Source organism: Echiichthys vipera (assembly GCF_963691815.1).
Source record: "Echiichthys vipera genome assembly, chromosome: 7".
In the NCBI taxonomy this organism is placed as follows: Eukaryota; Metazoa; Chordata; class Actinopteri; order Perciformes; family Trachinidae; genus Echiichthys; species Echiichthys vipera.
Window position 1 is genome coordinate 17,110,473 of NC_139832.1, and position 13,011 is coordinate 17,123,483.

General features: G+C 40.5%; 1 protein-coding gene across 1 annotated transcript in view; it reads right to left on the reverse strand.

Annotated features, from left to right (window-relative positions):
* Positions 1-13,011, reverse strand: part of nell2a (neural EGFL like 2a) — a 79,081-nt gene that overhangs the window by 11,660 nt on the left and 54,410 nt on the right. The window contains exon 16 of the mRNA XM_083916122.1: positions 712-852. Coding sequence (XP_083772248.1) covers positions 712-852 — 141 coding nt within the window. The remainder of the gene's footprint in view (positions 1-711; positions 853-13,011) is intronic.

Consider the following 13,011-nt stretch of genomic DNA (forward strand, 5'->3'; position numbering starts at 1 on the left):
CTATTGCTTAAACAACTAATTCTTATTAAATTACAAATTATAATACAGACTGGCTACAGACAACCTTGACGGATGTATCAATTTTTATTAATGTGTTTGTTTATGTTTATATTTAGTTCTATGATCATAGAACTAAATATATTGGTTTAAGTTTAGTTTTGTGTAACCTAGTTTTCAGTTTTGTTGTGTTTATTTGTTCCTTTTGGAGGATTTTTTAGTCTTCCACTAAATATATCTCAATGTTATTATGTTGTTGGAAAAAATAAAATAATTTTAACAAATCAATCAATCATTGTTGTTATTTGAAATGTATTTGTTATATTTAATGTTTTAAAAAAATAAATTATATCTTAAAAATATTTTTATTCTTTTTAACCTGTTTTAATATTAGTATTATTCTATGTATATCTGTTTAGGATTTTATCATTGTATTGTTTTCACCTTTGTGTCCCCCTTTTTTAATCCTTGTGTTTTGATTTATTGTTTATATGTAAAGCTGCATTTTATGTTATGAAAGGGGGTATATAAATAAAGTTGATTTTATTATGATTAACATCTAAGGTAAAAAATTTTTTAAATAAATAATAATAAATAATACATTTCTTCATGACTTGAAACTTTCATGAAATGTCACATAACATACGATCCTAAAGTCTGTATAAAATGTAAACATTTTCATCTGTTTAAAGAAAGTGATGGTGGACCACTCACCTACACATGATTCTCCACTGGCAGAAAACAAGCCGTTGTCATGGTAGCCATCACGACACTCACAGTGGTACCAGCCGGGCAAGTTGACACAAGTGGATTTACTATCACACTCCACAAAGCCGTCTGCACACTCATCAATATCTGAAAAAAAAAAAGTAATAATAAGACATCCATATACACCATCACTATCATGTTGGTTTCAAAATATGCTCTTTACAGTGAATGCGCTATTGAGCTCCATTCTTGCCCGGTAGGCATGTTCAGCATTGAGTGATTTATAATTGATAAAGCCACGTGACTAGCTTTTGAGTGGATCTAGTCCGTAGGCTTTATTGATCAAGCATAGTTGCGTAGCCAGAGAAAGACATCTGTATCAATAAAAGATAGCATAGAATGAATCTAATATAACAAGCCTATTCTAGGAAGCCAGAGATTTAATGGGCTTGCATTTTGAAACGCCAGTAAAAATCCTACACTGTCTAATCCTCCAACACATGCAGGCAAACAGATAAATGCAGAGGTATGTGGATACTTTTATTGACCTCGAACTTAAATTGAATCTTGAAGTGCTTGGATATCAGGAGTTTCTATGAGGTGACGCACGAAGAAGCTCAGCAAAGGGCTTTAATACACCTTTAGCACATCCTGTGGGTGGCTGTCAATAGATAGAGCTGATGTTTGTTTTCACAGCGCTCCACTAAGAAATATCCTTGACTCTGCCTCTTCATTCAGCTCTTGTCTTTTTTAAAAGACTTTGATTACATGTACACATTCTCCTATCTGTATTATTCCTGTTTCTTCTGTTCGGCTATCTTCATCTGTCTCTTTGCTTCCCCTTTTCATTTTTTACTTCTTGTTTATGTATACAGCAAGACAAGCAACCCTGCAACTTTCGTGTTAACATCAACCAAGGACAAATCCAAAATAATACGCAAAAATAAGCATAATACACACCGAATTATGGATCACTCTGATATTATTAACATTTAATTAAACTAAGGGCAAGGCACACATGGGGAGGAAATAAAGCCTGTTATTACACAGAAGGGCTAAATATGTTCTGCCCAGACATGCACCGTGATTAAATGTGTCCGTATAGTCAGTGATGGCTTTTTTATGATTGTGCATGATGCATGATGCTCCGCTCTCATTATGAAAATGGCAGTGTGCCGTGTCTGACCTTCTCCACAACTGCCTGCAACAGTATCCCCCATAGAGCGACAGACAGGCAGGCTCATGGTTCCCCACCGCCCAGCCAGTAATGGGATTAAGATCTATTGGCTAATGAGCCCTCAGCCTTTTAATAGAATTTCTGCAGCAGATTAACCGTTGATGAAATGTCCCGCAGATTAGAGCCTTATCTATTCAAAAATGACCCGCATTTGTCTGAGAAGGAAGGTTTGCTAAAAAACCTACAGCATATTCCTTTTTTTCTGTTTTCCATACCAGCCAGGTTCAAAAAGCTTTCTCTCTTTTGGTGTAGCAGACTTTAAAGCAAAAACTCACATTTCGCTAATTACATCAGTTTGCTGCGAGCAGAGCACCTCATTTTCACCCTTTAGGATAGCAATGCTGGGTTAAAAGGACACTGCTTCAAAATCACGAGTCTACAGCAAATATTATAACTAGCCTATCTTTCAAAATTAAAATAAATTCTCCCCACTCCTGAAGAGAAATCTCCAATGCTCTTTGTTGCCTGTGAATTTCAATGTGATAAAAGCACAGGGAGCTTTTTAAAGGGGAATGCTGCATGAGGTGTAATTCCAGTATAGGAGATAAAAACTACAAGCTGAATTTGTTCCAATCATGTTCTTCTTCCCAATAAGAAATTGTTCAAAGTACAACTGAGCAGTTAGATACTATTTATAACAGAGAATGATGGCGAAGTATGTCTAAAAATATGCAATTGGGTTATTTTCAGCTAGATTCATTCAGGTGTTTTAAAAACGTGACTGTCTGTAAAAGATTCCCCAGTAAAAGATTCATTGTTTTCTCTTTTGTCTGAGCCAAACCTGTCAGCTAAAATTAAGGCCCGTGGCCTGCTGTCAGATCAACTTTTAAAGTGCTGTGGTGTTTCAGGACAGTGAAACTCACTGTTGTCACACCTTAGATTCGACAAGATTGAATGTGTGAGGTGTAGCAAAGATACAACATGCTTGCAAAAGCCTCGTCTTCTCTTTTATCATCTTGCGTAAAGGATAATGGAAGATCATTATAATTAAATCATCAACAATGACAATCAGACAAGGGCACTGTCTGAAAGCTCCGTCTCTACGGAATCACAAGGCTTTAGCTGAATCATAAATGTGGATGGCGCAGTAATTTTTCTTGTTAAATTATGTCAAGTTTTTCCTCTCAGCGCTGGGAAAAAAGAACCCCACACAAGCAAAAAAAAATCTGGCTTTCTGTCTCTATCTCCTGGAGAGGTCAAGGCCACGGAAGAACAGTTATTTTGGAGTTACCATGCTGACAGAAAGAATGGAAACTGTCAGAAAACCTACACAAAGAGCGGAGGATGAGGACGTAGCAGAAAGAGATGGAGGAAAAAGAAGCGAAGGAGGAGAGAGAGATGATGAGGCAGCCAAGTTATCCTACTCGTTATCCTGAGTGGCAGCCTAGAAACAAGGGCTCTTCTAAGATAGCTGTCTGAGGACAAAGTGAGGAACAAACAGATGGACTTTCCTCTGCACACTACTGGGCTTGTTTTGCCACCCTGCCATGAACCCCCCACCCCACCCCATTCATCTTCTGCCTTCATCTTTCTACATGTAGCTTTTTTACTTTACCTGTCTATCTCTATCTCAAAGCTGAGGCAAAACAGAGATGCCCTCATCATCACCTTTCCCCATCCCTGCAGTTTGCTCTCTCTTTGAGCAGAAAAAGGCAGAGTTTAGAGTTGAGTCTTGCCTGCCCCCTTCATCCCTCCTTCGCATTGTGCCTGCTCCCGCCAACCTCTTCACTTTGTCCTCGCTTCCTGTACTCTCTGGACAGGTACAGTTCTTTCGCTTTCACCCCCTTCTTTCTTGCTATCACCACTGTCTCTCCCCTCCCTATGTCTTTTACCTTCGACTGACAGATAGCCCTGGGGGGTCGGGTTGCAGTTCTGCTGTGTTGCGTCACTATTACTGCTGCCACATGCACATCTCCAGTACAGTGACCTAATTCAAACGGATATCCATTTCCACAGAGGTCTACCTGCTCATCCTGATAGGCGCCAGGAATTATTCAGAGACATCTCTGGATCTCAACTCTTGCTCCTAAGTCAGATACAATAAATGGATTTTAAAATGAGCTGAATTTGTCATGTCAGATCACGTTTACAATGATGGCTGAGAAAAGGCTTCAGAACCTTAAAGTCGGTAATAATGTGTACAAAGCTTTTATCGGCATGTACATGACACAGCGATAAGGTAAGACATGGATTCCTGAACCCTGATCTTTTATTTGCAATAAAGTGTGATTGAGTGATTGTCACTGGTACTCAGTCTTTATTATGCAAAGCCAACTCTAGTGATCACTCAAAAGTGATCAATCAATCATCATGAAACCTGAGGCAAATTGAGTTACTGAGTTCCTGAAGATGAAACAGACACTGAACGTGAATCCATATCTGCAAGCACTTGACTGGGAGAGTGGATGAGTAATCATGGCAAATTGGAAACAAGCCTTGTGAACAATCTGTAGCTACAAATGCATGCAGAATGCAATAACTCTGTATTACATACCTATGGCTGTAACATTCCTCCACCCTTTGAAGTACTGAAATCACAACTTTTAAACTGATTTTCAGCGACAAAAAACACGTGAAAGTGACTTTCAGAATGATTGTTCTATTTATGAAAGTAAGAAAACCCCTTTTTTTTTTAGAGACATAGCCCAGCAGTAACCCTGGCCATAAGCAACTGGCTTGGGAACCTCCCAACACGGACCAAGTACAGAGTGTGGGCTGGTAGAGGGAGAGGTGCCACTTCACCTTCTTGGCACTGCAGAGGTGCCCATGAGCAAGGCACAGAACACCCAAATCCCCACCCTGAGATCTCTCCAATGCATGTGTGTATTTCCTGTGTGTGATAACATAAACAGAGTGAATAGGGATTAATGAAGTATACATGAAATCAGAAATGTTTCTTCCTAATCTTTAAGTCTCTGAGTGGGAGGGCAGATGTTTGATTGATGGCTGGGCCAACAGGGGCACAACATAAACAAGCTTGTGCTGGCAACTGCTACCTGTAGTTTATAAGCCAAGGAGTAGTGTTAGCAGTGGCACTAACAGCAGCACCGGCAACTTGCAGGTGAACGTAGAGTAGAATTTAGCAGCTAAAGTCCCAGGTATTTCTTTCACTTCAATGTGCTACAGCTGCCTGACTAATTATCTAGTAAGCCTGCAAAATGATGTGCAATGTGCAATATTTACCCACAGACACAGAAGCACTCAGTATACACAGTATATTCCCAGATAACAAAACCAAAAAGAAAAGTTCTCTTTTGGATACAGATTTCACAGGACATGTTTACAGAGCAGACCTGTATGTTGCTGCAGCAGAGAAAAAAACCCATTTAATTTCATTTCTATTAGCCATTAAACAATAGCTGTCCAGTGGCCAGTGCCGTTTGCTGCACCGTAGCAGCTACAGCAGCTACAGCAGCTACAGCAGTAAGCTAACCCTGGGAGATGTGTCATTTAGGTAGAAGCAGCAGGTTGCGCTCAGCTCAACGACAGCTCCGGCCATTAGTGGGGCCTAATTAAGACGCACTAATTACGGGTGATGGAGTGAGTGCTTTGTGAGGCCGTCTCTAAATAAATAATGAATACATAATCACTGTGCTTAAACAAGCCGCTTGAGCTTCCACAGTCACAGACCTCAGGGTCTTGTGGGTAAAACGTTGAGCAAACCGGGGATGAAGGTAGAGCTGCAGCAATGCATCATGGGAGCTGTCAAGGGGCAAAAAAACATTAATATGGTTTCAAATATTCACAACCTGTGCCTGAGTGTGGGGCGGGAGGTGCCATGGGGAGATTTTAGCTATCACAAGGATGTGTTTTTTTTTTTCCTTGCCTACCATTATGACCCTCACTGTTTAACATTATACAACAGTAAATTATCAGCCACTAATAGCAACTCCTCTGTCTTGTTCAATTTCTTTTTTTTGTTTGTCATGCACATGTACCATACCATCCTTTATCTATTTGTATCATATTCGCCTGACCAGCTGTATGTTTTATTATTTGCTATTTATTCCTACTTGTGTGATTCTGGCTGTCTGTTGTATTAGTCCATCTTTCAGTCTGTTGTGTTTTTGTGCTTCGTGAATAGTCTAAACACTTCCTGGAGCTTGGTGATTTAAATGAGGACTGAAGGAACTAATTGTTTTTTGTCTGGCCCTGTGCGGCTCTCTGTCCTATAGTCAATATGCCAATTCGACCTCTGGGCTCCACACACCTTTTCTCACTGCCTCCAAAGTTTCCTCATGAACTCACTGGCCATCCACTTGTCCTTTTTTGTCCCCCTTTTCCTCTTGTCTTATCTCCTCTCATCTGCTATAACCCAATAATTACCCTCTCCTTTCTTTACTATTTGTCTGTCTTTGTCTACATATGCCCTTTTTAAACTTTGCCTCCTTTCTCACTTATCTCCCTTCGTATTTCCTTGCAGAACTTATGTAAAGTTAGGAAAAAGATTGCATTGAATATGTAAGGTCTGATGAAAGGCACCAATTCACTCAGATAAACAGAACGCTCACCTCTTTAGATCACATCTCTCTATGAGACTATCAGATTCGAAAGAAGGAGAGTGCTGGCAAATGATCACAACTTGTGAAAATTAGACATTTTTCACGCCGATAAAACATCAGTTTACAGTGTAGGTGTAAACCGGGGCGGGGGGGGGGGGGGGTGTCTTGGCGGTGCTCTTGAACATAACTCTCCAGGACTGTGTAGGAGTCACAATTCTTAATTGCATCATTATCATCTAACATAAAAATCTTTAATCTGTTTCTCCTTGTCCTTAAAGATCATTGGTGATGCTACACTTGCCTCTGTGTGATTCTGTGCCGTTGATCATTAAAAATGCTTGTGAGGACTTGAGACTGCAGGTGAATTGAAAGATGAATGCGAGAGATGTCCGTCCACAGCATCTGATCAAATGCCCTCCTTCTTTAAGCAGCCCACAGCGTTCTTTTAGAGGCTAGTAAGAGGCCAGCAAAGAACAGCGGAGATGGCCATTAGTTACAGAACTGACAGCATAGTGACAGAAAATTTTAACTAGTGGCAAAGCACCCTTACAAGGTTGGAGGGGGTTGAAAAGAGATAATGAGCTGAAAATAAAAGAAATACATATGCTGCTACCTCCCCATTCAACTCATAGGAATAATTCAGCAATTATGTCAATAAACACGCATCTGGTAGAAAATCTTTACAGTCCCGGGCCCTTTTTCCTAAAACCATCTTAAAGCTAAGACAATGATAAAGCCCCCTCGTTATGAATCTTCTTACAATTGCGGGATGTTTTCTATAGACACTCTCAAGACACGTAGATTACAAGTTCCTCCTGCCCACCTATCTTTCAGATGGAACTGCAACATGATTTATAGAAGACGTTTATGTTTTAGTTTATTTATCGAATCATTTAGCCAATACTTTTATCAACACTGCGTATAAAGTGATGTTTTATGCAACCCCAGTGAAGATCTTCAAACAACAAATAAATAAATAGCTCTGGAGGCTATGATAGGGAAAATGGAAATTACTAAAGAGAAGAAGAATTTCTTTAACTTGTTTTTTCTTTAAAGAAATATTTATAAAAATCATTGATTTGCATCTAATGGCCATGAATTGTGCATGATTACATCTGAGTTTTCATTGCTGTAAAGGGGTATTTGCTCACACATGCATAAACCTATACCTTCTCTCTTTCAATGTCTCATTTTCTGTTATTATAGTGGTTTTAGTCACCATTTGTTTGTTTTTTTAAATTTAGACTCAAGTCTAGAAGCTAATTTGTTTGAAGTACTCCGCGTTTACTATCTCACACCTCCACCCAGTAACGTGTATCATAATAATGGAAGACTACGTTTACATGATGTGCTCAATCACTCAACCTAAATTCTCTATTGCCTTTTTTTTTCAAATTTAAGATGTGTAATTCTGGTATTTCCACTATCAACATTATTTTATAAAACGTCAATTGTACCATATACAGCGGGCGGCAAAAGTTAAGAACTATTTGTATTAAATGCTACTCTTGGAAATGCATGTAAAATATTAACGTCTCCCTAAACACTCTCTCAGTCTCAAAACCTCTGAAATGTACTATATATTTGAAAATGGCCTTGGGCAAAACACTGGGGCAACTTTGCTTGTAGCACTTGTAGGTTAAAAAAAACATGCTTTAGCAGACACTCAGTTTTTACTCTGAAACATCCTAATAGGTATAGCAGCAAATTTTTGTTCTCGATTTCTCCAAGACAGGGAAGAAAATGGACGTCCATTTTGCTGAACAATAAACCTAATGTTCTATCTCTCACCCAGGCCATATAAGGAATGGTGCTAGCCTGGGGCTACCATGGACTATGCGGCATGTTCAGGGCACACATTACATGGCTGGCCCTGAGTACATTTATATCCACGACTGAAGCGTATGTGCCCTGCCGCAGCTGTGTCCTGCATTATTCATGATGTGTCAGAGTTCTCCACTAGACTGCTGTCTGTCTGTCGGCAATGCATGTCCCCTGTCCCTGCCCATGCATTCCCCCAGAATGGTAATGACAAGCCACCAAGAGCACACACACTGTCACAAAGAAAAGCACACAAACCAATAACACATTAACATACATGCAAACCACACATGTAAACTACAACAACAAACAACAAGTTTAATGACCAAAAATAGGAAGGTAGATTGACATTCCACAAATTGTTAATGTCTTCTCATACAAAAACCAGTGTGCTCATAGGTGTGCGTGTCTCTATATACACTGCACTGTAGAGCTCCTGTTCAGTGTCTTATGACAGGCCGTCACTCTGCCGCTGAAGTGGTGGAGTCCCTGGGGAGGCCTCTAAAAGCGCACAGGGTTCTGGGGGGGAGGGGGGGAGCCCAGACTTAGTGAAAGCTTTTCCATGTTCACCCACCCAGCTCCACTTCTCCTCCTCCTACTCTGCCAGCCTCGTTGCATCCAAATGCAGAGAAAAACTCACTAACCCTTGCACTCTCACCGCCCATCTTTCTCCTCGCATTCATCCATTCTTCCGTTCCATCGCCACATCTGTCAGTTTTTTCCCAAACATTTCTGTATCTTTCTTTCCACTTCACCTCCTCTCACCCCCCTCCTGGTCGTTACTTCTCTTTCCTCTCCCTCCTCGAATCTTGCATCCGTCACTCTCCCCGTACATCTCCATTTTCTCCCCAAACTATCGTTCACACCCCCCCTCCCCCCTCCCATACTCCCTCCCCTCCTCTCCACCAGTAAAGCGGCATATCCAACAGTACATTAACCTCCATACGTCTCTGTGAGCTTCTTCAGTAGACACTTCCCTCACTGGGAGCTCCTGTCACACTGTGAGGAGACAATAAGACTGACCGACTCCCCATTTCACCCTGAATGACTGGGGAAGTCTCTAAACGGTGCCAGAGGCTTTAGCCCTATTGCAGTAGGACCTGACAGTGGTCCTGGACTATAAAACCTTAAGAAAAAAAAAAACCACATGAGAATAGTAGCTGTCACAGAGCTGACTTGAAAGAGATTGGGAGGGAGTCAGATTGTGGAAGGAAGGAGGGAGATAGACATGCACACTGAAGCAGCAGTTGTGGTAACAAACATGTTGTTGCCTGAGGCATGAGGAGTGTGCGAGAGATTCGGCGTGCACGTGAGTGCTTGTTTGTGTTTGGGTCCCTGAACCTCAAATTCTAATCAGTCTCGATGATGAGGAGCCTAAAAACAGACTGATCCCCGAACACCAATCTTTCATCCCCTGATTCCTCTCATGGTGTGATTAAGAAGGATAACTGTATGTATGGAGAAAAGTGTTTGAAACCTGTTTTTTTTAGTCACATTGAGTGGAGCAAAGAACATTTTACAGGGTTGTTTCACCCAAATTACAGTAAAACAGATTTTCTCCGATATAGATAGTTCTGGCTTTATTAGCGCAAGTTTTAAAATACTAGTGCAGTGACAGTTCGGAGCAGGCCTGTTCAGAGCGGAACTGTTCAGAGCGGACCTTTTCAGAGCGGACCTGTTTAGAGCAGGCGATTACTTGTCTCCGAAAAAGTGTTGCTTGCAGCGTTCTCAAGAACTGTTCATCCTATCGACTTCACCCTCGACACTGCACTGCACTCCCTGGTCCTCAGAACTACGCTTGCCAAATGTGAAGTCAATTGAATGACATATACACAGATAAACAGACAGAGATTCTTCCTTTATTGGTAGATGGTGCTGCTACAGCGCCACCTATGGGCACCGAATTGTTCATGACCAAACACAGACATCTCATCTACACGTCCACCAAATGTTGTTGCAATAGCACAAAGCCTTCAGGGGATATGACATTTCTTGTATCATAAGCCCTACCCACAGCCTTTGAGCAAACCTTTAGAGAAAGCTATAGCAAACTGTATGCAACATCAAAAATCCGAAAAACTCTTATTCTGGCTTGGTCCTATGATGTCCGTGGCCAGATTTGATGATGATTTCTACCGGAGCTGTAGGAGAATTATCAGAAAAAACTAATTTGAACCCAGTGTTGATGTGGCTTGTATGGATAAATGTGTCTGGACCCACAGAATCCAGGAAAACAATAATACAATACAAGATCAGCTAAACTGTTCATGAGATATGTAAATTAAAGACACTCAGACAGAGATTCTTTGCTTTATAGTTAGATATAGATAATAATAACATAACCAAGGTGAACTGAATTTTGTTTGTGAAAAATGACACTTAAAAGAATAGTTCAACATTTGGGGAAATACACTGGTTTGCTTTTTGCTGAGTGTGAGATCAGAGGATTGATGCCCTTCTCATATTTTGCACGTAAAATATGATGCTGAAGAAGCTTGGCACAGTATAGAGACTGATAACTGGGGGGAACAGCTAGCCTGGCTCTGCCTGTAGGTTACAAAATGTGCCAAGTGTTAGAAGTGACTTCCTTGAGTCTTCACTGATCTGGCACATAACCTCCCAAAAACCCCAACTTGTCGTTTAAAAATATTGGCTTTAAATGCTGATGTGTTGATTTGTACCTTTGGAAAGAGCCAGAATAGCTATTTCTATTGGCTCTCTGACTTTATGCTAAACTAAGCTCATTATCTCCTGGCTATAGCTTTATATTCATGGCATCATCAAATTGACTGTGTTTGAATATTATACCTTTGCAATGAATTTGGACATCAGCCAAACCTCTTTGTACAAGTGGGAAGCCGCCATATTTCTAACATTTCAGTTGTTTGACCTGCCTTGCGGTCATCACAATGACAGAAAAGACAATAGTGTAATATTTCTATATACATACATAAGGGTGGTATAAGATTTTTTTATTTATTTTTTTCCAGTATTGTGAGAATACTTCAATTCACATGCATTAAATTGTGACGGCAGAAATCTCAAAGACAGCTAAGTCAAACACCAAATAAAACCAAATGTATTTGCATGGCTAGACACCATTACCATTTAATTTAAAAAAGATAAGTCTGGGGAATTTCTGATGGAGATGGTCAAATAGATAAAAAGAAATGAAAGTGCTACACGGATCTGACAGAAATGTGACACTAAAAAGGGGCTCCAGATTCCCGTGTAGTCAGTAGTGTCCACAAGTAAAGGGAATGAATAGGTGGAGAAAATCTAGATGTATATGTCTTCATTTCTATTATCAGTGGCATTGTGTTCATGGTGTGATGAGAAAGCTGAATGAATGTGAAAATTCCCAAGTGTACCATGGAACTTTTTAATTAATTCACTTGTCTGTGTGCCACTGAGGATTTCCTGTGCGTCGATACGTGTTGGTCTTGTTCTTTGTTCCCTTTTTGGCCAGAGATATTCATTATTTTAGAACAAAAACCTAACTCACACCTAACCTTGATTTGATTGAACTGATGGAAATAGTAGTGTGAAAAAAGCCAAAAACTTTCTCTACAGCAAAGAAATGTTTCCTACAAAACTTATTAATAGAGCTTTTGAGATACCGTGTGATGAATAGAATGGCCTTGGACAAAGCCGCCTTACATTTTGTAAGATTTCTCCTTTCATGGACTATTCTGTTACTGTTTTTTGAGATGCAGGACACTCACAAAAGAGAGTAAAGGGAGAGAGGGAGACAAAGAGAGAAAGCAGGGATCTAAAACACTATAGAAGGTAATGAAATGTGTGATTGCCTAGACCGTGCTGTTACTAAGGGACGAGGTCCTCACAACCCTGTCTGCTACAAAGTGGGGAGGAGGATAAGTCATTATGGTTAGGTGTGTTAACATATTTTCAGTATCTTTACACACACACACACACACACACACACACACACACACACACACACACACACACACACACACACACACACACACACACACACACACACACACACACACACACACACACACACACACACACACACACACTCTCTCACCCCTCATTCCTCAGCAACTCATAGCAGCACCATGAGGAAATTCATTTACTTTAAGACGGGCAGTAAAAAGGACGCCTCGTAAAAAAAAAGGTCCTTTATGTGCAATCAATACCTGAACCAATGAGCAAGCAGAGAGGCTCAGTTTGCTCCACTCAAACACACACACCGAGAGAGCTGTCATGACTTGACTTTCTATTAGTTTGGTCGCTTGTCTCTTCAAGGACACTCCAGGAAAGGTTGAAACGGGTTATGAGAAAGGTGTTGCTGCTATAGATTACAAATATGGTGCATCTAGGACCACCAGGATTACAGTCTTTCTTGGTTACCTTTAATCAACAGCACAGCAGGGGATCCAAAGCCCCCGCGTCTTATCACAACGTTGTGTTTGATATATTTTCATGCATAAGAGCAAGCGGCGACATGGTCTTTGCTATAAACAAAGTCTGACTTAATACTCCGTACTTCGGATATTGTGCATCAACAGTTGTGCAGTTGTAATTTGGATGTGGCATGGAGCCTATGAGAAGAAATACCATGCTGATAAATATGGGCTGTTATATGAGGTAATTCCTATACTTGCTGCAACTGCAGTTCAAAAAGGTACAAACTCATTATTCACCATGGAGCGCAGACAGACAGACACACACACACACACACACACACACACACACACACACACACACACACACACA